This window comes from Herpailurus yagouaroundi, unplaced genomic scaffold (genome assembly GCF_014898765.1).
Source record: "Herpailurus yagouaroundi ecotype Mexico unplaced genomic scaffold, PumYag 203, whole genome shotgun sequence".
Lineage (NCBI taxonomy): Eukaryota > Metazoa > Chordata > Mammalia > Carnivora > Felidae > Herpailurus > Herpailurus yagouaroundi.
Genome location: NW_024412434.1, coordinates 13,369,210 through 13,393,419, shown reverse-complemented (window position 1 = coordinate 13,393,419; position 24,210 = coordinate 13,369,210). Strand labels below are relative to the sequence as shown.

General features: G+C 41.5%; 1 protein-coding gene and 1 long non-coding RNA gene across 4 annotated transcripts in view; one reads left to right on the top strand and one right to left on the bottom strand.

The window, feature by feature from the left end:
* Positions 1–5,775: 5,775 nt before the first annotated feature.
* Positions 5,776–24,210, top strand: part of SPAG6 (sperm associated antigen 6) — a 65,975-nt gene continuing 47,540 nt past the window's right edge. For 2 of the 3 annotated variants that reach the window (XM_040451246.1, XM_040451244.1), the window contains exons 1-2: positions 5,776–5,899; positions 5,985–6,080. In XM_040451246.1, the coding sequence (XP_040307180.1) occupies positions 5,875–5,899; positions 5,985–6,080 (121 nt within the window). In that variant the 5' untranslated portion in view covers positions 5,776–5,874. Of the gene's footprint in view, positions 5,900–5,984; positions 6,081–21,868; positions 21,936–24,210 lie in introns of those variants that run through there. The other variant, XM_040451245.1, reaches the window with a different exon arrangement.
* LOC121014728 (uncharacterized) lies at positions 21,073–21,869 on the bottom strand. The gene is made up of 2 exons (XR_005783398.1): positions 21,768–21,869; positions 21,073–21,583 (listed from the first exon to the last, which is right to left on the bottom strand). It is a non-coding gene; the product is annotated as an uncharacterized LOC121014728 (long non-coding RNA).

Genomic DNA, 24,210 nt, shown 5'->3' with positions numbered 1-24,210 from the left:
GGGGTGGGGGGGTGGGGGTGGGGGGTGGAGGAAACACTCCTAGAAGAAACAGCATTACTTTATAATCATTTCCATTCTTGCTAATGGGAATGGTATTAGTATTTTCTTCATATAGGTAGTCATTAATGTTTTATCCATATGAGAACCTTTATTCTTCACCCCCCCCAAAAATAAATATGGGGTAACGTTGGAGTAGGAGGCAAATTAAAGTAATCCAGCTTTAGCAATATTCAGATGTTTCCTCTAAAATACCGGTTTTAGATATGCTGTGCCGCCGCGCCTTGCATCCTAGTCTACGTTTTAGCGGAGCTCACTTTCGGCTCTGATAATCTCGGTGGGGGAAACCGACATGCAGAGAGGATAAACAGCCTATGCCATTTTTGTAAAAGAAACCTTGAAACTCTTCTCTCATTACTTTTGCACTGTTTCCTAGGGGTCAGAGCATAAAGTCAGTTGTTATTCAGAGTAGTCATTGAGCAAGAAGTTTTGGGTTGGGACTTGATATAACAAAATGACGTCAAAAATTAAAAAAAAAAAAATTGAGGTTCCCACATGCGCAGTGGGGGATGGGCTTTTTTTTTTTTTAAGTGAGCTTTTGGCTTTTCACCCCGCCTCTGGGATCTGGCCTGTGCCGCGGGGTCTAGGGAGCTGGCTGGTGTAAGGTGGTGCGGGGTTCCCTCCCCACCCCGGCAAAGAGAGTCTGAACCTCCTGGCTTTCTCCCCGCTAACGGGGCTCTCTTTATAACTCCTGGCTGGACAAAGTCAGGGGGAAGCAGGGCCGACCGGAGCGGCCGCGGCGAGTATTTCTGGCTGCGCCAGCGCTGCGGGACCTCGGCTCCCGGGGTCCTGGTCTCCGCCCGCTCCGGGCTGGCCCCTGAGACTTGGCCGCACCTTTGCCAGGCCCACGGGTCAGCTGTGGCGCGGGGAGGCTCGGGCCGGGACCTCTCCGCGAGAGTCCGCGTGGCGGTGCGGTTCTTGCTGGAGGCCTGGCCCGGGAAAGCAAAACGAAAGGATAGAGGCCTTCTTTTTCCTGCAACCCGCCCCCCAGCAGACGCCGGCTGTGCGGGACCCGCGGCCCCTTCCCTCACCATCCCCAGGCCGGCGGGCCTCGGGGCTGTGAGGATGCACGGAGAGTGGGACTTCCCCCCACCCCCGCACCCCACCTCACTGGCACCCTTCGGCTTCGCAGCGGCAGAGCGCACAGCCAGCTCGGGGAGGCCCCGCGGGAGGGAGGCCGCAGGGCCGAGCCTGCGCCGCGCTTCCGCACTCGCGCCTTCGGGCCGCGCGCCCCCGCCTCTTCTTCCTTCCTGCGCCCCCGACCCTGACTCCCCCTTTTCGGCCTAGCCCGTGGCCTGGCGGCGGGGCCCTCGAGGGTTTCCAAACTACCGCCTGACCCCGGCCCCAACCGACTCCCGGCGACCCCTCCCTCGTTAGAAACTGCGCGGAGGTGCTCGTTGGAGTTTGAGAACTTGTGGACTAAAGGAAAAGCTGAGGACGTCTGGGAGTCCTACGTTCTTCCCTTCCCCTCGGGCCCCAACACCCCCCCTCCGCACTGAACACAGTTGCCGGCCGGGGCCAGCGCCGTCGAGCCGGGGTCCCCGTGTCCATCCGGCGCCGAGACCCGCCTGCGTCCAGCTTTGCGGAGCCGGCCGAGAACTTTGGGCTCGGAGTTGGCGGAGCCCCGCGCAGCTGTGGCGCTGGACCCGCACCTGAGGCGTGCGGGGACTGAGTCCTCCCAGGTCTTGGATCGGATGCAGGCGTGGTGGGCTCCAGGGGTCGTTTCCTATGTGACACCTTCCCTTCCATTTTTGTCTCTTGTATCCTGTACTAATAAGAAGATGGGAAAGGAACAGTACCTACCTTCCCTGAGACAAGTCCAACAACGACAAGGTTTTAAAGAGGTGGGGGGCATGGGAAGTGTTGAGAGAGTGGTTAACATCTGTGTCTAGGAGCCCAGAGATCTCTATCTGGTGATGCGGGGTTTGGGTACAATTTTTAAAGAAAACTCAGTTCTTTAAAGAGATACACACACACACACACACACACACACACACACACACACACACACTTTCATGCATGTCCCAGTGCCTATGTCAGAAGGCTACATCCATTTTTAGTATCAATCACTGTGCTATATGCTACCTTTGGAAGCGAAATTATTCGTGTGTGGAATCCCCCTAACCACGGTTTACTTTGGGAGTGGAAAAGATGAGTCCAGTCTCAGCATCCATTGAATTACTGGAAAAGAAAGACATGTGCAGGTGTATCCTTTGGGCCAGTTCAACCACTGTCATCTTAATATTTTACTGACCTTAACCCTGAAACGTAAACACTTTAAAGTTTAAAATGCAAAGAATTCACTTGAAAAGCAAAGAATAGGTAAGACAAATACTACATAAGCATAGAAATGTTAATCTTCTCCTCCTGGATAGGAGTGACCGAGTCTCTTTTGCACTGCCGACAAACCTAATGACACAATGGAAGGTCTGTTGAGACCTAAGTGTAAAATCCTGATGTTTCCCCCCAAAAGACTGCCGGAGAAACATTTCAGAGTCATATGTTTGCTTTCATCATTATAGATAATACTTTGAGTCCCCTAATTTGGTTATGGGGTATGTAGTGCCTTTATTTTTAATTCAAGTATGCAAATATGGAGTTATTTCAGTAATTTTAGACTTGTTGGGAAAATGATTATTGTATTCTATAACTTGAATGATTACATGCAATTGCCAAGTGAATGCCTACTTCAATGCTAACAGTGTTTTAATCCTTTGAAGGAGGGGAGAGGGAGATTTCCTATCTAGATAAAACCCAGTTAATTTTTCTTAAAGACAAGAAGGCTTTTATTATTTAGGTGATGTAGATATTCTCATTTCTTCACCTAGGTTCCCCTAAGTCCCTTGTCTTTGCTTCCAAAGCACTTATGCGGTTAGAGCAATTACCGCTCTTAAAACAGGGGCAGGCTGCAATGTATACTTGTTGAATGAATTAACACTTTGTTTACATGTCTTTCTCCTACCTGATTTCATGTGCTAGGAGACAGGCACATTCTGTTCTTAGCAATTGTCTGGCACACATTGATACTTAATATGTTTGGCTTGGTAGAGGAACACACACACTTGATTCACCTCCACAATTTTTTAAATGTGGATGTTAATATCTAATTAGCACATATAAAGCCTTAACTTTTAAAAATTCAGCTAGGAGCTGAAGAAAAAAAATATATGTATGCTAAAATTAGCAAAATTTCTTTTGGGCATGGGTGGAATATATTCCCATGATCATGGGATTTTTCTGAATTCCCTAAGCAGATTTTGAGAGAAAAAGAACAGGTATTTAAACTAGCTTTATAATGTTGTCTTTTTAGGTCTAATTTTCATAAGTAAAAAAATTAAATGCAAAAGTGAATTTAAAGTTACACATGACTAGCTTTTTACAAAAGGAGCCACAGGCTTCCAAAAAAATCTTTCATAGAAACACTTTTGCAATTTCTTCAGAGAACATGTTTCATCCTCAATCAAATGTATAGTTTAATAGATCAAGTACAGTGTATATCTGTATTTAAGGTCAGATGGTACTTTAAGAACAGTCATCTTAAATAGCACTTTTTTAAAACCTGAACTATCCTTTTGAACAGTTTTCTTTCTCATTACTTAACTGTTACAGGTGTGTATGTGATCATGGGGCATTCAATTAGCTTTGAAAAACAGAAGGTGTTTTATTTTGAAGTCAGTAAGTTGAAAAGTGGGTCAGAAAATATAGATTGGCTCTCTTGTCAGTAAAAGTAACCTGCTGCCCTATTTTATATTTGAATTGCTGATACTTCATTTATATGTATATTATAATCATTCTGTTACATTTCTCCATTTAATTTTAAAGACTGTTTTTCAAAAAAATCTAGAATAAAGAGCAAAGATCTACTTCTTTAATGTGTTCAATTTCAGATATAAACTAGGAATCCTATACTATGTTTTATTAGAAACAATACAATTTAACCCAGAGACACTGTAAATGACAGATATTCAGAACCTATAGTTAAAAATAATTTATGTACCATTTGAACTGAAGCTTTTAAACTTTGTAGCATTCCAGAAGTAGACTTGTATACGTAGTATAAGACTTAGACATTTTTTTCACTATCAAGTTCCTATCTCAACACTTTTAAAGTAGAAATCATACTAAAACAATTACTAAAAATGGCAGCTATGGTAGCTTAGGAGTTTGAATTATTTAAGGACTGAAACCAAATATGGAACCTTTTAGTTTTACGGGGATTTTTTTTTTCATAATGCAACAAGGAACTGAAAACAAAATTACAGTGAAGGTTTTATTTGCCATTTTAATTATTTGCTCAATCTGTTTTCCCCTATGTCTCTAAATGGGAACATACAAAAACTTTAATTTTAAAGGACCTCTTTCCTTGGAGAAGTGTGGAGATCATTGTGAAACTGTTGACTTTGGAGTTAGGTGAAGGGATTGTGAGTATCACTGACTTCTGAACTTGCGGAGCAAAAGACCTCCACCTGCTCGGGGCAGAGCAGAGACCCGAGTGAACACACTTACTCTTCCCTCTTATTACTGGTCCTTTCCCTAACTACCTGCGGCTCCACTAAATATCAGGACTGTGTCAGAAAACCCAAGTCAGGGTGAGATCTTAAAGATTATAGAGGACGCACCCCAAATATGAGAACAGCTAAGTCTGCCTGCTCCCTTCTATGGATGAGATATCAGGAAGTTTCCTGCCTTGTCACTACTCAGCAGCAGCTGTGGCTATCTATTCCATGGCCACCTGGAGAAATTGTAGTTTCTGATGGAGAAACATTTAAAATTGACACCTGTCATTGAAACATTTCCTATACACTTTTCAGGCAAGCTAGAAACCAGTGACAAGACTAAGTGCTTAATTTTTGTTAAAAGTAACTGGGTAAAAAAAAAAATTAAAGTTCTACAAGCTAGGGAAGTCTGGTTAAGATAATTAGAATCAAGACTTCCCAGGTGAAGATTCTCTCTCTCTCTCTTTTGGAGATGTCATTTAGGCAACAAAATGAAGGCTAAATTTAAAAGACAAAGACAAACGTTTAAAAGTCACCAAAGTGAGGAAACCGCAAAGTTAGTAGTAACTAGGAGAAAGTCACGGAGGACAGGACATTTATCCTACTGTTTTCCCGTCTGCTTTTCTCATTGAATCTCTAGGAGTTGCTCATCACATACTTTTAAAGCAGTATAATTAAAGTTACGAGCATGGTTGGTCTCGACCCTCCGGGAATCCTGAAGCCAGAAATGCCAGGCGACATGAAAGCTGGATTAAAGGGGAAAACCATCTGGCTTTAAGGTTGCACTGACAATGTCTGCATCAGATGACACAAGGTCACACGTGAGACGTCTCTTGACCGTCTAAGCCAAGACGACTCCCCTGGCGTAGCTTTCTGGCCTCTCGGGGTTCTCTTGGGGGCTCCCCCCCCGACCCCCAACCCGGACCCAGTCGGCGCCGCAGTCTGGAAGCTTCGCGGCTGGGGGTTCGGTGAGCACGGACGCCCGCACTCCTGGCGGACGCCCGTGGCCCGCAGCACAGCGACATCCACGGTGCACGACTGCCACGGCGACTGGGCGACTGCGGCTCGGCCCCCCGGGGCCCCTGCAGGCGCAGTTCCCCCGGGGCTGGCCGCCGGCGCCCGGGACCGCGGCTGTGACGTCACGCCCGGGCCGGCCGTTGCCGCGAGACGGTTGCGTTCCGGTTCCGGTCGGTTGCCCGGGAGACGCGGGTACACAGAGAGACCCGGCTCCCGTCGGAGGCCGAGGCGTCGCGGCGGTCGCCCCCTCGGCGTCCTCGCAGGCCGGGCGCGGACCTGCCGCGTCGCCGCCGGGCTTGTCGCCATGAGTCAGAGGCAGGTGTTGCAAGGTAGGGCCCAGGGCGCCCCGACGGGGCTGGCGGCGGGGACGGCGGGGACGGCGGCTGCACCGTGTCTCTCCCCCCACCCCCGCAGTGTTCGAGCAGTACCAGAAAGCCCGGACCCAGTTCGTGCAGATGGTGGCGGAGCTGGCGACCAGACCCCAAAACATCGAGACCCTGCAGAACGCGGGTAAGCCCGCGCCCTGACCGCGCGTCGCTCCGCGCCCCCGGCCTCGCCCCTGCACCTCGAGGTCCTGGTCCCCGCGGTGCCCCCTGGCCTCCCTCCCCTCACCCCGGATCCCGGGCCCCTCGTCGGCCAGTGTCCCCGGCCGCCTGCCTCAACCCCCGGCTCCCCCGTCGCCCCGCTCCCCTGCCGGCTGAGCTTTGGGAGAGGAGCAGGGTGGGGACGGGAGGGCGGCGTCCCTAAGTTCCAACAGCCCACCGCGCACGCTGTAGGTGGAGGGATTCGTTCTCTTAGCGGGTCTTTCTGGGCGTGAGGCCGAGAGGGCAGAGCCTCCAGACGGGCGCGAGAGGGGCCCGGCGTCCCCCCCCCCCCCCCCCCTTTGCATCTTTCTCACAACCAGGCAAGTGTCAGGCTGAAAGTCAAGGCCGTACGAACTGCCTGGAAGTCATTTTACACGAATGGGAATCCGCCTTAATCAGACCTATTTTAGGCGGGTGCCGTTGCCTGTCACCCTGCCTTTGATCACCTTCGACTTCCTCACACCAAAGGAATTCCAGAGCCGTGGACACATTATTTCTCGTCTTGCATTAGTGACAGAGCAGAGGTTTGCTTGAATAATTTCCAAGACATTCCAAGTAGGCAGTGTTAGCTTTGAGAGGTCCTTGTGGTGCTGTCATTCCACCCCCCCCCCCCCCCAAGCCCGAGCTCAGGCAACCTCTAGAAAGAGGAAGGGGGTGGGGGGAGAGGGAGGTTTGCTTCTTATCAATTAACATAAGCAGATGGAGAAGATAATGGTGGATTAAGGACGATTCCACCACCATCTGAACTCAAACTAAGGTAGCATTTTATCGCTACTGTGTTGTAAGAAGCGTTCAATTTATAGGACGTGATCTTTCAAACTCATTCAAATGAACACGGAATTAAAAGAACTTTAAGAACGCATTGACAAGGCAAGAGTGCTTAGACATAACGTTTACTCTGCCTTCTTTGAGGGGAATGACTGTTGTACCTAGACGGCAGTTTCTTCTGTCCCTGAGAGGGATTTGGGTGTTTATTCCGTGTATGTTTTTGTAGGGGGAGGAGTTGTATTTGGAATAGAGAAAGTGTATTTGATAATCATGTTTTAAAACTCTTTGTTTTGGGATAATTGTGGATTTACATGCAGTTGTAAGAAATCATAGAGCTCCCCTGTGCCTCAGAAGTGTGTATGGTAGACAATTGACACTGACAAAAGTCCATCAGTTTTATTCGGTTTTTCCCAGTTTTGCTTGTACTTATTTGTGTGTGTGTGTGTGTGTGTGTGTGTGTGTGTGTGTGTGTGTGCGCGCGCATTTAGTTCTATAGTTTTATCCCGTGTGTATCCATCCAGATAGAGAACACTTTCTTACTGCCAGGATCACTTTTTTTTGCCCTTTTAGAACCACACCCACGTTCTTCTTGTCCCTAACCCTGGACAACCACTAATCTGTTCTCCTTTTGAAAATGTCAAAGTTGGTAATCTTTTGTTCTGTGTTTGTTTCATGTGGATTGTCTTCTGCGTGCGTGTGTGTGTGTGTGTGTGTGTGCTTATGAGCAAGAGTATGTACTCCTCAAAGTACCCATAGCAGTGTTGGGCACAGTATTTCATATATAGTGACTAATATAAGTTTATAAGAGCATATTATATTTTTAAATGCACTTAAGTTTTAGTTTTTCCCCCCTCTCAGTCCTACTCAGTTGCTTTTGTGAATGGGCACTTACTTTTTACACATATGTAATTTCTGAACTATGTGTATACTATATTTTAGCTAAACTAAGACATTTTTTGAAAGGGAAAATGACTGGCATTATTTTAAAAATTTGATACTGAAATACAGGGGTATAAATAACACTTAAGATACAGAGCATCACATTTTAGTATAACAGTGGCAGGTTATCTCTTCCTGTATGTGTACAATGTAGAATATGTTATGGAATTTAATCATTAGGCTAAGTGATCATCAAAGTATAAGTGACTTAGATATGACATCTTAAATAGCCACCTATTTCCACTCATGGTCTGGCTTATGAAGGAATGGAATACAAAAGGAATATAACAGTGTTTTGAAGTTGTCTGCAATGTTGATAGAATGCTAAGATTGTTTTTCTTGAGGAAAAATATTTTTTAACATATTTCATGTTACATAGATTCAACTTAAGCACTCCTTTAATAATTTTACATTAAGACAGCTAGTGGATATTCCAATATATTTATTCTTTTAATTAAAATAATCATAATCTGTAAGCTTTGTTATGAGCACTTACTGGTCTATAAACCATTCAAATCGTTTGTTCTTTAAAAAAAAATCAACATGGATTTTAAAATACTTTTGAAAGAGCCACAATATATATGCATCACTTACCAAGCTTTCTTTTTTTTTTTTTTTCCAGTCAAGTGACTTCATTTTGGTAGAATAAAATACCAATGCATTTTCCTGACTTTCACATACTCTCTGCATACCTGAGAGGGTTTTGTTTTGTCTTCTCACTTTTCTCCTTTAATGAACTGCTTTACTAAATACGTATCATGGATCCAAGATAAGGTGAAAAATATTTCCCATACAGACATCACGATAAATCAGTATTAGTTCACTTGTTGAGAATTTTCGAATTCATTCACTGTGGAAGGAACTTTAAAGGTAAAAACTATCAATGGAGTTTTGTTTCATTTAAATCTCTGATCTTTTTCATTACATCTCTGATGTGCTAATAACAATATTATGTCCCAAGTTAATTACTAGAGCAAACAAAGGGCTGCAAGGTGTCATCTTCAGAGTATTTGGACAAAAAATGATTTTGATTTCTAAACAAAATTGTTGCTAGAAAAAATGGTATACAATGTGTCTGTAACCTAGAGTTACTTTTTCCTTACTGAGATTTTGTTCCTTCTAAATCAGAAACATAGGTGAAAACATTACAAAGTTTAATGTTTGTTATAAAATCTCTTTATGCACCCGCCAACTCTGTACTTAGAACCAATAATACATCTGTACAGCTATTTAAAAATGAATTTTGATACTCCCCCCCCTTGAATAAGCAGTAACACATGTAACACATTGTGGATAGTAGAGATAATACACTGTTACTTCCACCAGTTCTTGAATTTCAGCAAATGGAGGTGATTGTTTAGTTGCAAAATACAAGAAACATGTTTTGTGGCATTTGGGAATATCAGGCCACTCTTAGGTTGCTTAGAAATTCTGTCTTTCATGGTAAGCTAATATAAAAACTCCCAAGAAACCCTTTTTAACCTGCTTAGCTATGTGAACTATTTCTGAAGCAGGGATTTATGTAAGAAAAATTGGGGGTAAAGTTTAAAGTAATACTTTGTAATATTTAACATGTAACCTATTGCAAAACAATAAACATTCCTAATCAGGAGTTATGCACGTTTTCAGCAGAGCAGGAATGGAGAACTACTTGACACTTTAAACAGGCATCTGCCTGAAGCTAATTTGCAAATTTAGGCAATTTGATGGGTTTACAATTCAAGGAAATAAGTCTTACGTGTTGACACAAAATGATTTTAAATGTCCTGTGTCTGGGGCCAGGTGAAAATGTTCAGATTAATGATTTAGCATCTCAATTTGCTGAGAAGGAAAAGCCTGTAGTAAGCATTTGTAATGTGTTTAAAACACCCTGGTAGGTACAAGTACCATGATTCTCTGTTCCAAAGGATATTGAAACTGAAAAGATAATGAGTAGAGTGACTTCAAAAACAAAAGACAAAAAGAAAAAAACAAAACAAAACAAAACCCCTTAACTGATCATGCTATTTAAATTTCATGAATATAAAAGGAGTCTTAGAAATGTGAATGCATGATAATTAAAGCACTGATCTTTTCTTAAAGGATAGGGATAGTGGTTTTTTGTGTTTTGTTTGTTTGTTTGCTTAAGTGGAAAACATTTCAGGAACTATAAAAATTCTGAACTTGTGTACACTTAATAATATGTGTTAATAAAACACAATAATATCCTAAAAACAAGATTATTTCAAATTTTATTCTGTGTTCCAAACCCTTGTTCCTTCATGGACATTTATCTGCTTTGTTATCTAACCACTGGTACATAAGTAGCAAATAATATAACCAGGGCTAGGATCTCCTAGTCTTCTTAGGAAAAACTGGATGATTAAAAAAAAAAAAAAAATCCAGGCTATGGATGATCCTATAAGAGTGGGGCTTAGAAATGCTTAGAAATGGCAAGTTTGTGTGGGGAAATTTTATGTGACAAATTAATGTTTTTGAAAAGCTATTTAAATATTTCCTAACTCCTCTTTACATTTCCATGTTTTTTCATGGCTTTTGCTCCTCTGACTAGAACTTTTCCTATACTTCTTCGCCTAATTAATTTCTGCTCATTCTTCATGGCTCTGTTTAGATGTTGATGCCTCAGGGAAACCTTCCTTGAGCCCTCACAATAAGTTAAGTCTCTTGATTTATGTTTTCCTTGCTCCTAATATTTCTTTTTTTTTTTAATTTTTTTTTTAACATTTATTTATTTTTGGGACAGAGAGAGACAGAGCATGAACGGGGGAGGGGCAGAGAGAGAGGGAGACACAGAATCAGAAACAGGCTCCAGGCTCCGAGCCATCAGCCCAGAGCCCGACGCGGGGCTCGAACTCACAGACCGTGAGATCGTGACCCGGCTGAAGTCGGACGCTTAACCGACTGCGCCACCCAGGCACCCCCTAATATTTCTCTTTAATGATACTCATCCCGATTGATTTAGTTTCTGTTTTCTCCACAAAATGTAAATTCCATGCCTAGCATGATGCTGAGCGTGGAGCAGAGGTTCAACATATTTAAATAGAATGAAACAAGGAATAATTGTTTTTCTAAGTGTTTTCACATCTCTTTAAAAGTTTGTTGTTATAACAGGTCAGGTAGGTAGAGTACGTCTCTTGAGTGTGGATACTTAAGCCCCCAAATGGTCGGATAATTGCCTTCATCACAGACAAAGTCAGTCCTGGCCAAACTGAGACTAGTACATGTTTCTTAATTGTTGCCTGACATTGCACTCTTTCTGCGTACCTTGTAGGTATTAGTAAGCTATTTCTGGCTGGTTCTAGGAGTTCCTAACCACTGTTAAAGCAAGTCATCTGTTTAGGCCTTTGGGTACCAATGGCTGTCTAGTAATTGTGTGTAATTGGCTTTGAGGTCTCCTAGAAGACCATTATGGGAGCTTGACTGGAGGCCAGACGCAGAGGAGTAACTTTAATTGAGAAGTACCTAGAAGTCTGAGGGAGTGGGAGTTGGATTTAGGGCTTATGCTGGACTCAGAATGCTAGAGGACCTTTCGGCTTCCTTGGGCTTCTAAGGGAAGCCTTATCAAGCCAGAAGCTCTTTAAAAGCACCCCAGGAAAAGTGAGTAATCCACTGGAGGTTGCAAACCGAGATAGCACTTCGGAGAGCTGTTAGACTGAGTGAGTCCCTGCTGGGATCGGGGAGAGGGAGAGCGCAAAGGAAAGACTTCACCAGAGCCCGAGGTGGTTAGCTGCCTTGGACTGCCTGCTCCCCTGGGCCTTCGGACAACACGGGGAGGTAGAGCACTTGAAGAGGCAGGCACTTGGTACTTGTCGGCTGGTCAATGTGAGCATGTATTTAACACTTGCCTTTGTTTTTTTTATTTGGCCATGCTTTGTGTGAAGCACTTTTACTCCATGTTCATTGAGGTCAGATCTTTGGGGTTTCTACTGAGATGAACTGGCTCTAGGAGAACCCCAGGGCCACACCTTGAGAAAAATTTGGTCTTGCATTGTGGTGGGTGGGAACGGCTCCTCTGAACATGTCAGACTTCCCTAATTCTCAGGTGAAATCTTGGTTTTGCCACATACCCCATTTTCTGTCGTAAGGTGCCTCATTTTTTTTTTTAATTTTTTTTTCAACGTTTATTTATTTTTGGGACAGAGAGAGACAGAGCATGAACGGGGGAGGGGCAGAGAGAGAGGGAGACACAGAATCGGAAACAGGCTCCAGGCTCTGAGCCATCAGCCCAGAGCCTGACGCGGGGCTCGAACTCACGGACCGCGAGATCGTGACCTGGCTGAAGTCGGACGCTTAACCGACTGCGCCACCCAGGCGCCCCGTCATTTTTAAAGTTACTACTTATTCAGGTTCTACGTCCAGGTGAATTATGTATGTGTGCATGTGTCTTCAAGGAAATTATCTCTGTCCACTTTTCTGTATATTCTAAGTTCTATCTCTCTGTCATTAGAATCACCATTAATTTATATCCATAGAGTAGCTTACATTGGTTTTCCATAGAAATGTCTTTGTAGAATTATTCTAATAGTATGCCTTTTTTTTTTTTTGAGGGCTTATTTAAAAATAGATACTTAGAGTTCCCCATAGCCTCTTTAAATCTAAATCCCACTGAAGACATTGTCCATTTTGTTGTTAAAGGTTTTTTTTTTTAATGTAAAGATACACTCTTTTATTCAACCAATCTTTATTAACTATTATGCATCAAGCTAGGCCTACGTATGAAATTTCAGGAAAAAAAAAATTTGTTCCTGCGTCATTTTACAAAGTAGTTCCAGTTTTGCTTTTGCTGCCAGGAAACTCAGTGACACATTTAGAGTTCGGTTGCAGCAGCTATTCCACCCTGTATTTCTGACAAATAGTCCCCATCTCTCTACTTCATGCCTCTTAATCGTTATCTTTGTATATGTATCTTTTACAGTAAACTATCTCAAAAAATTGTCAAGTAAGTGGAGTATGAATAAAATACAACAGTTTATCTAAAGATAGACTTCTGAGCTGATTACCTTCCAAAGAGCCCTCTCCAAATATTACCCATGAAACCTCTTGGAACAGACCATTCTTTTATAACCTATTTATTCTCTACTGACCCCATTGATGGACATTCCAATTTTCTGCAGGCAAGTGGGTATCAAAGGTACAAATTTAAAAGAGGAAACACATTGACGAAAGAAGACAAGACTAATCCAGTGTATGCAGCACTCCAGAAGACTTTCAAATTAGAATAGAATTATATCTATGTGGGGTGATGCAGGGCGAGGGAACAGTTTAAATAACCCATCTATTTCAAAAACAAACTATGAACATGGGGCTCCTGGGTGGCTCAGTCGGTTGAGCATCCAACTTGATTTTGGCTTAGGTCATGATCTCACAATTTGTAGGGTTGAGCCCCATCTCAGGCTCTGCTCTAACAGTACAGAATCTGCTTAGGATTCTCTTTCTTCCTCTCTCTCTGCCCCTCCCTTGCTGACATGCACACACTTTCTCTGTCTAAATAAATAAACTTTAAAAAAAAACTATGAACATATATATATTATATATATATATATATATATATATATATATATATATATATATATATATATATATATATACATACCATACAATTCATCCATTTAAGTGTAAAATTCAGTGGGTTTTGGTACATTGTTAATTTTTAAAAGTGTTTTTTATTTAATCTCTATACTCACCATGGGGCTTGAACTCACAACCTTGAGATCAAGAGTTGTTTGCTCTTTTGACTGAGCCAGCCAGGCACTCCGGTACATTGTTAATTTTTAAAAACTGTGGTAAAATATAGCAAAACTTGCCATTTGAACCACACAATTCAGCGACATTAATTACATTCCTAATGTTATGCAGCCATCACCACTATTTACCTCTAAACCTTTTAAAAAGTGACTCCAAACAGAAGCTTATTTTGTTTTTCTTTTAACTAAAATTGGCCTAAAAAGAGAAAGTTGCACATTAAATTTTGCAGCTCGCTCATCCATCCTTCAACATTTATTGAGTATCCAAGGGCCAGGTGCATGCTTAGATGCTGGCCATGCAAAAATAGAAGGCAGAGACGATACTTTTAAGGAGCTTATTTGCTACAGGAGAGATATATAAATGCTATTTGATAAGTGTCCAATATATAGACATACGGAGCACCTATGAAGGGTATCTAACTCAAGCTTTTGAAATGAAGGGTGCTTTCATGGAAGGCTTCTAGAAGGAGATATTATCCAGCTGCGTTTCCTAGGACAGCCAGATGAAGATGGGAGAGAGGAAAACTGTGCTCAGGTAGAGGGAATGTTATGTGCAAAGGCACAGAGGCAGGAGGAAAGGTGGTACTTGATGGAAAAGACAAATGTTTAGATCTGGCAGGAGCTTCTTGAGATAATACTGCCGGGCGAGGAAAGTCCGTGGCTGCAGAGGAAAACGGGCCTAATTATAAAGGACCTCATCCAAAGTTTGGATTTATCCTGACACTGGTAGCAAGCCACTGAAGGGCTTTCATTAGAGGAACAAAGGGATCCATTTTGTGTGTGTGTGTGTTTAAAATTTTTATTTATTTAAAAACATTTTTTTAATGTTTATTTTTGAGCGAGAGAGAAAGTGCGTGAGTGATGGAGGGGCAGAGAGAGAGGGAGACACAGAATCAGAAGCAGGCTCCAGGCTCTGAGCTGTCAGCACAGAGCCTGATGCGGGGCTCGAATTCACAGACCGCAAGATCATGACCTGAGCCGTAGTCGGAAGCTTAACTGACTGAGCCACCAGACACCCCAATTTGGGGTTTTAGAGAGACGATTTTCACAGCAGTGTGGAGAGTAGACTGGAGGGGATTAAAACAGGATCAGGAAGACCATGTGCCCGTTTTTGCTTTAGCGCTCATGCTGCATGACATATCTGTAGGATTTGTGACTTCGTAGGAGGGGCACGGGCAGGTCCAGAGGGAGAGGAGTTCAAGGTGACTCACAGTCTTCTGGTTGCCATTCCTTAATGGAGAAGGGATACAAAAAGCAGAAGGAAATGGTGATTTCTGTAATAGTGGTGAAGTTGAAGTGTCAGGGATATCTATGTGTCCATGCCTGTAGTAAGCAATTTGGATATATATGGCTCTGGGACTCAAGAGAGTGATCTTAGCTGAAAATAGAGGTTTGGATACACGGAATTCGCATGTTCATTGGAAAACTATATTAAAAGCCCATTTGATATTTTTTCATGTAATTATAAACCCGCTAATTCCAATCATTTTATCTCACGTATTATGAATTGAACTTGCCATAACTTTTATGCTCTGTGTACTTACTCAGTTCAGATCTCTCATATAGACAGTGGTGGCCATGACCCAGTTAAGAGTCGAAGAGTTGGCACTGGAAGAATGAATAAAATCTTGGTTTAATACGGTCATTAGGGAAGAGAGCTACAGATGTGTTAATGGTAGAATGAATGCAACAGATTATACCCTTTGGTATGACATATAGGTCAGTTTTCATTGGCAAATGGGCTGTGATTGATATTGGGGAGGAGAAACAGGAGAGCATAGACACTAGAGCTATAAAATAGTATATGCCTCATAGAATTGTAATAATGACTGATGGGTTAATATTTTTTTTAAATTTTTTAAAAACTTATTCATTTTTGAGAGAGTATGAGCAGAGGAGAGGCAGAGAGGGAGACACAGAATCTGAAGCAGGCTCCAGGCTCTGAGCTGTCAGCACAGAGCCCGACGTGGAGCTCGAACTCACAAACCATGAGATCATGACCTGAGCCGAAGTCGGACGCTTAACCGACTGAGCCCCCCGGGCGCCCCATGGGTTAATATTTGTAAATTTCTTAGGGGAGTCCCTGGTACATGGTAAAGTGTGCTTTGTGCCCTCTTAGAAGAGCTGCTAGCTGCCTGTGGGAGTCAGTGGTCTTGGTCCCAGCTTCTTCTCACCCCTCCCCACTTAATGACATACCGGATGTGGGAGCCCTTCACTCACAAACACCTGAATTAACAGTGACTCACCAAACAAAATTCAGAGGATACTGTAGTTATGAGAGTACATTAAAAAGAAGAACATAGCTTTTTCTTGAATTACTTATCATTACAGGTGAATTCTGTGCAAAAAGACTATTGATACATTTCACAATTCATTCTGACCCTTTAAATAAGTTACAGACCTCTCTGTGTGTAAGGTATATAACATTTAAACTCATAATTGATTTTATAGTTGTAGCCGCAAAGAAGTATTTCGCAGAAAACAGGGCAAAGAGATATGGTACTGAAATTTATGATTTCTTTTTTTTTTTAATTTTTTTTTCAACGTTTTTATTTATTTATGGGACAGACAGAGACAGAGCATGAACGGGGGAGGGGCAGAGAGAGAGGGAGACACAGAATCGGAAACAGGCTCCAGGCTCCGAGCCATCAGCCCAGAGCCTGACGCGGGGCTCGAACTCACGGACCGTGAGATCGTGACCTGGCTGAAGTCGGACGCTTAACCGACTGCGCCACCCAGGCGCCCCTATGATTTCTTTTTTAAGTGTTTATTTTTTGAGAGAGGGAGAGTGTAAGCGAGGGAGGGGCAGAGAGAAAAGGGGACGGGGGATCCAAAGTGGGCTCTGTGCTGACAGCAGAGAGCCTCATGTGGGACTCAAACCCACAAACTGTGAGATCATGACCTGAGCCAAAGTGTGACGCTTAACTGACTGAGCCACCCAGGCGCCCCTGAAATTTTATGATTTCTTAATCAAATGAAGGAATAGTAGTCAGTGGTATATAATCACAGAGACTGGGAGAAACCAAATCAAGGCCTGAAAATTCTTAGCTCTAAAAAAAAAAAAAAATCAAGGGAGGAACACTTCAATATTTTCAAGTAAAAAATGACCAGTGAAGGAAAATGAGAACATGTTATCAAATGCATCAGTGTGATGGAAATTGCTTGAGTAAAAATATAATCATGTACATGTAATAACTTGCAGAAGTAAAAACATGTGAAATTGCAAAAATCAGTTAAGTGTAATTAGACTTACTCTGTGATAGAGTAGGTAGTGCTTAGTGTAGTAAAATTGTAGTAGAGTCAAGATCACAAGCGCTTCAATAAGGGTTAGCTGTATATTCAGACCTGTGCCAGGTAATTTGATAAATAGAAAAGAAGTATAAAATGAACTCTGCGACTCTTAAATATGAAGAACAAACAGAGGGTTACTGTAGGGGTTGTGGGAGGGGGGATGGGCTAAATGGGTAAGGGACATTAAGGAATCTACTCCTGAAATCATTGTTGCACTATAAGCTAACTAACTTGGATGTAAAGAAATTAATAAAATAAGAGCTCTTGGTGTATGGCATTTAAAAATCTGATTGTTCAAATCCTAAAAAAGGAAAACCAACTGCTCTACAGATGTTTATTATTTTATTGAGAAGACAAGACATTTATTCACATAAAACCAATGAGAGAACCATGGAACATGCTACATCAAGGATGGCTGCTGTGCTTTGCACAACTTTAGAAGTGCCTTTTATATCATGATTAATGTGACTGGCATCCCCTGGATTTGTGCAGTACACAGCCTGCCCAGCCATCCATGTTAGACCTTGGAATGATTCAATGTCTTCATTCTCATTTATTTGCTTCCCTGCGTGTAAGTATAAACAATAAGCTCTCTATGGCTTTCCATTTCACTTAGAATAACATCACAAAATCTTATTTTGATCTACAGCCAAATTTGACCTGGCCCCAGTCAAGTTTTCCAGCTTTGTCTCTTGCCAGATCAGCCCTCCCACGCAACGTTTCAGGCCAGTATGAATTTATCATGGCCTCTTCAACAGTCTGAGACAATCATGCATCCTTTGTCCAAGCCAGAAACTTGGAAGTATCACCGACACTTCCCTCTTCTTCACAATAATCTGTCTGGTTAATATCTCTTTAGATATTTGATATTAGATGATATCTCTTTAGATAGTCACTTTTCTCTCTCCCTTTGCCATTAGTATTCTTCAGGCTGTCTTCACATCTGGCCTAGACTCATACAGTAGCTTCCTAAGTGGTCTTCCTGCCTCCCATCTTGTCTCCTTTCATCCATTCTCCCCAGTGTGATCGGTGATCCTTCGTTACAAAGTACAAAAACACTGACGCTAATGTTCAGATTAAATTCAAAACAGTTAAAATAGTTTATTGGGCTCTTAAGTACTTTTGTCTCCGTTAATCTCTTAGGCCTCTTTTCCCAACCCTTTCTTTGCTCCCTCTTGTACTATAGTCCTACTGCATTCCAAGTTTTGTCAACATATCAAACTCTTGGTTCTTTTTTAAATGTTTATTTATTTTTGAGAGAAAGCAAGAGCAGGGGAGAGGCAGAGAGAGAGGGAGATACAGAATCCAAAGCAGGCTCCAGGTTCTGAGCTGTTAGCTCAGAGTCTGACTTGGGGCTCAAACTCACAAACATTGAGATCATGACCTGAGCTGAAATCGGACGCTTAGCCGACTGGGCCACCAAGTGCCCCCTAACTCTCTTGGTTCTGAGCTTCATTTATGTAGTTCCTTCTGGGTAGAAAACTCTCCAGTCCTTCCCTTCCCCACTCCCTCCAGTTATTTCAGCAAAAAATCTGTGATCTGCCTGAGAGACTTCAGACCTCCATGTAGATGTCCCTTTCCTTGGGTTGCCTTCCTCAAGGCCAGGGTTAGATGCTCCACTATATTTCTGCAGAGCACCCTCTATTTCTCTTAAAATTTTTTTTTAATGTTTATTTATTTTTGAGAGAGAGAGAGAGAGAGAGAGAGAGACAGAGTGTGAGCAGGAGAGGATCAGAGAGAGAGAGGGAAACACAGAAGCCAAAGCAGGCTCCAGGCTCTGAGCTATCAGCACAGAGCCCTAGGTGGGGCTCGAACTCACGAACGGTGAGATCAGACCTGAGCCGAGGTCAGATGCTTAACCGACTGAGCCACCCAGGCTCCCCCTCTATTTCTTTTTTAGTTGCATATATCATAATGTTTGATTTGTTTACTTCTTATGACCCTTGTATCGCTTCCTTGAAGTCAAGGACAATTCTGTTTTCAATACCTTGCATGTTCTTTTTTTTTTTTTTTAATGTTTATTTTTGACAGAGAGAAAGAGACAGAGCATGAGTGGGGGAGGAGCAGAGAGAGATGGAGACACACAATCTGAAATAGGCTCCAGGCTCTGAGCTGTCAGCAGAGAGCCTGATGTGGGGCTTGAACTCATGAATCAGGAGATCATGACCTGAGCCAAAGTTGGAGGCTTAACCGACTGAGCCAGCCAGGCACCTCTCTTAATAGGTATTTCTTGAATTAATGGTGAATAATCATTCATTCCATAGTAATTCTAAAACACATAGTAGAAAAGTTCAATCTGTGGGGCCACAGAACTTTAAATATTTCTTCACAATGAAAGGAATTGATTAATTAATGAGTCATATGCATGAATAATAATAACATGTTGATGAAAAACATGGTCAACATAGGGAATTGATTCCTTTTACACTTTTATTTATTAAGCATTTACTGGTGTTTATTCTATCCCAACTAATCTGTCTAGCACTTTAGAATCTTTGACCCATTTTAATTCTCGCAACAACTTTATGAAGTTTGTCACCATTTTACATGAGGCAGCTGACACACAGAGATGTTAAGTAACCTTGTTGAGGACTGAGAAATGGCAGAGCCCAGATTTGAACCCAAACAATCTCCCTCTAGATACATACTTTTAACTACCTGGCTCGACATAGGCAGTCATATAACAAGCAGGGCAAGAGAGTCCTATTTCTAAAGCATGAAGCTTCTTCTCCATTCTTATTGGACCCCAAACAGAATGCCCCAGTCAGATGGAAACATTGACAGTCTAAGGTGAATCCTTTACTGTGTATTCGTTAATTGCATGTAGAAATCACTTCTAAAACTTAAATGAACTATAGCAGCAGTTTCATAGTGAATGGTCATGTAGGAAGATGTTTTAGATTACTGTTGGAATTTAAATGTTTAAAGCTTTGTAAAATTTATAACGTTTAACATTTTGTGCTTATGGTAATTTTGAGTAAAGTTGGAAAGTAAAGAATATATATGGTAGAAATCATTTCACTTTAAGTCTAAAAAAACAAGGGCATCAAAGGACACCATCAAGAGAGTGAAGAGACAGTTCATAGAATGGGAGAAAATATTTACAAAGCACATATCTGATAAGAGATTAATATTCAGAATCTATAAAGAACTCCGACAATTCAACAATAACAAAATCCACTTAAAAATGGGTAAAAGGCTTACATAGGTTACATTTCTCCAAAGAAGACATACAAGTGGACAATAAGCACATGAAAAGATGCTCAACATCACTATTCATTTGGGAAATACAAATCAAACCACAGCAAGATACCATTTCATGTCCATTAGGATGGTTATTATAAACAACAACAATTACAAATATCAAGTGCTGGTGAGAATGTGGAAAACTGGAACTCTTTGTTGGTAGGAATATAAAATGGTGCATAGAAAGTTACCATGGAAAACAGTTGATAGTTCCTCAAAAAGTTAAACATAGAGTTACCACTTGGTCCAGCAACTGTACTTAGATAGATAGATAGATAGATAGATAGATAGATAGATAGATAGATAGATATGTGTATATGTACAGAAGTATACACATATATTTATATGTATGTGTACACACACACACTATACACACACACATAAAAGAATTGAGAGCAGAGACTCAAATGGAAACTTGTACATCCACATTCATAGCAGCATTATTCAAATAACCAAAAGGTGGAAGCAACCCAAATGTCTGTCAACAGATGCACAGATAAACGAAATGAGGTCTATACATCCAATGGAATATTATCCAGTCTTAAAAAGGAAAGAGATTCCAAAACATGGTGCAACAGGGCCGAACCTTGAAAGCATTACGCTATGTGAAAAAAGTCAGACAGAAAAGGACAAATATTGTATGGCTCCACCTATATGAGATACCTAAAATAGGTCAAATAAGACACGGCAAGTAGAATAGAGGTTACCAGGAGCCTAGAGGTAGGGGGAAAGGGGAAGTTAGAGAGTTTGTTAGGGGATGATAAAAAGTTCTGGAAATGATAGTGATGATGGTTGCACAATTGTACTTAATCAACACTTAATTGTACACCTAAGAATGGTTACAATCAATTTTGTTATGTATATTTTACCACAATAAAAAAATAAAATTTTTTAAAATTGAAAAGCAGCACAAAGAAGGTGAGAGGTAACTAGGGTAACCAGAAATCTTTACTAGGGCTTAACAATGGACCCAAAGGCCCAGTTTGCAGGTACTTGTTTTTAAAGGAACAAAGTTGGGATGTTAAATATCTTTATAAAGCACAGCAGATATGTCTGTACATTATATACATTTAATAAGAGAATGGGATTTTTTTTTTTTTTTTTGTCTGACATTTCCGTCCCGGTTTACATCTGTAATTGGTGTGCAAAGTCAAAGTCATTAGGCCTGTGTTGTGTTAAAAGGAATTAAAAAAAAAAAAAGAGCTGTGATTATTTTGAGTCTAATTTACCATGTGCTCCCCTAGATTATTAGTTCCTTGAGAGGAGGAGCTGTCTTTGCTCATATGTGTAATCCTAGCACTTGCTGGCGGTAAACCCTGGTCCATGTTTTGAACCAATGACTGTGGGCAGTCAGCAAAGTTGTCTTTGTTGTTGTTTTCGCATAACTGGATTTGCAATGTAGGTATTAGAAGCAATGTCTAATTGCTCAGACAGTATGGCACTGGAACAAGAAAAATAGAAAAGAAACTCAAAGCGATAAAGTTGGGAGGGAGGGGATTGTAAAGATTTATCCTATAAATTTTAGAAACATTTCGCACCGTTTAATCAGCTTTTATAGAGGAGACAGAATCGTTTTATAGAGATTAGAGTATAATATGTGAATTATTTTTAATATTAGATAGTACCTGTTGGCTCCTTCAGTAGAGACCTCAGGGAGGTCATTAGCTGTCACTAGAGACCTTGCTTATCAGAGATTGCAGCCATTATTCAAACTGCTGTAATTTATGCGTTCTAAATTTTCATGCATTCATTCACCAAGGACCAATCACCATGGATTCCTAATGGAAAGGAAGGTAAGGAAAAATTTCTTTTTATGTTGTATGTGCTTCTTTTCTCCTTTCTCCCTCCCTTATTACCTCCTTCCTTAGTTCCTCTTGCATCACTATCTGTGTTTTTAGGACAGACCTGTAATTAGAATAACGAAGTTTCCATGCTTAAGCTGCGTAAGGGATAAAAACATGTCCCTGGGGACTGATGATTATGAAGCACTAAGAGGCAATTCAAGGACTAGAAATTTGGGGCAATATTTTCTCTAACAAAAATGACCTTATTCAAACAAAGATATTTTAAACTTTTATAGGTGTATAGATGTAAAAATTTTCAAAAGCCCCATCGTGCTACTGTCTGAACCAAGGAATATAGGAAAAGAGTGATAGAGCAGAGGCATCCGCATAGAAGCCTAACTTGGATATTAAATACAGGGATAGAAGGAAAGGAATGGTGTGTCAGTTTATTGATTTTATTTTTCCTGGGCCAGCTGTGGTAGAAGGACGGAGGAGAAAATACACAAAGCAAACAATTCTTTTGAATATATGGGTGGCTGAAATACCTGTAGGGGGTAAAATATTTTACTGCTAAAACTAAAAACTGAAAATTTCTGAAACGGGGAGACTTATGGTACAGTAGCTAAATACTGTAATAATAAGCACAACTAAATGAAATATTATAGGCCCAGATAGATGAATTCATTCTTTAATTTTTCAACATAAAAGTTCAAAGTTCTCCAGATTTAATTCAAAATCTCTAGGATGAATAAGCCAGTATAGATTTTTCCAATTATATTTCAAAAGACAATAAGCCACTGCCTTCACATATATATATATCCAAGGAGGAGGAAAAAAGGAAATAACCAGAATCATCAGGAAAAAAAATAACATGAAACATAACTGTGATTCTTTTAAAACTTCTTTTAAAAGCATATGCACACTTTATATTTTTTGGCCTTGTTACTGTATTTATTATGAAACCTCAAATACATGTTAACAAATTTAGCTCTTTTTTTTTTAGAGTATTGCCTTATTTTACTGAAAACCATGCATATTTATTATTAAAAAATCAAGTTATATTCAACAACTACAACCAACCCAATTTAAAAACGGTCACATGACGTGAATAGACATTTCAACAGAGAACATGTACAATGACCAATATAAGCACATAAAAAGACACTCACCGTCATCAGTGCTAGGGAAATGACAATCAAAACTGCACTGAGGCACACTTCACACCTGTTAGGATGGCTATTATTTGAAAACAAAAAACAAAACAAGTGTAGGTAAGGATGTAGAAAGAGTTGAATCCTTGTACTTTGCTGATGGGAATGTAAAGTGGTGTAGCTTCTGTGGAAAACGGCTTGGGAGTTCCTAGACAGTGGTGGTGATTACACTAAACTGCACACTAAAAATGGTTAAAATGGTAATTTTTATGTCATGTATATTTTACCACAATTAAAAAACTAAAAAAAAAAAAAAAGTAGGAAAGCAACTACAAAGAAGAGGTCAGCAAATTGTTTTAAATCCAACTTTCTAGGGGCGCCTGGGTGGCGCAGTCGGTTGAGCGTCCGACTTCAGCCAGGTCACGATCTCGCGGTCTGGGAGTTCGAGCCCCGCGTCGGGCTCTGGGCTGATGGCTCGGAGCCTGGAGCCTGTTTCCGATTCTGTGTCTCCCTCTCTCTCTGCCCCTCCCCCGTTCATGCTCTGTCTCTCTCTCTCCCAAAAATAAATAAACGTTGAAAAAAAAAATTAAAAAAAAAAAAATAAATCCAACTTTCTAGAAAGAACCCATGTTAGCATTTGGTAGTCCTAATACTTTTTCTGCACTTTAAACTTCTTGTTGTGAGATATTTCAGAAATCACCTCTATAGAAAGTATAATTGTTTTTTAAATGAATGCTTATTAATTTTTGAGAGACAGAGACAGCATGAGCGGGGGAGGGGCAGAGAGAGAGGGACGCACAGAATCCGAAGCAGGCTCCAGGCTCTGAGCGGTCAGCACAGAGCCCGCTGTGGGGCTCGAACTCACAACCCGAGAGATCATGACCTGAGCCGAAGTTGGATGCTTAACCGACCGAGCCACCCAGGCGCCCCTCTATAGAAAGCATAGCTAGTAGTATTAGCAACACCTATGAACATAGACATGTTGATTTGTTGAACGTGAACTATGACCGAGGCATGAGTAGACGTGCTGTGTGCCTGCAAAGTTAACTAGCCTGAGTAGGACTCAAACTTGCAACTGTGGTCTCATCCAGGATGACCTCACCAAGCCACCCTAGCCAGAAAAGTGATCATGA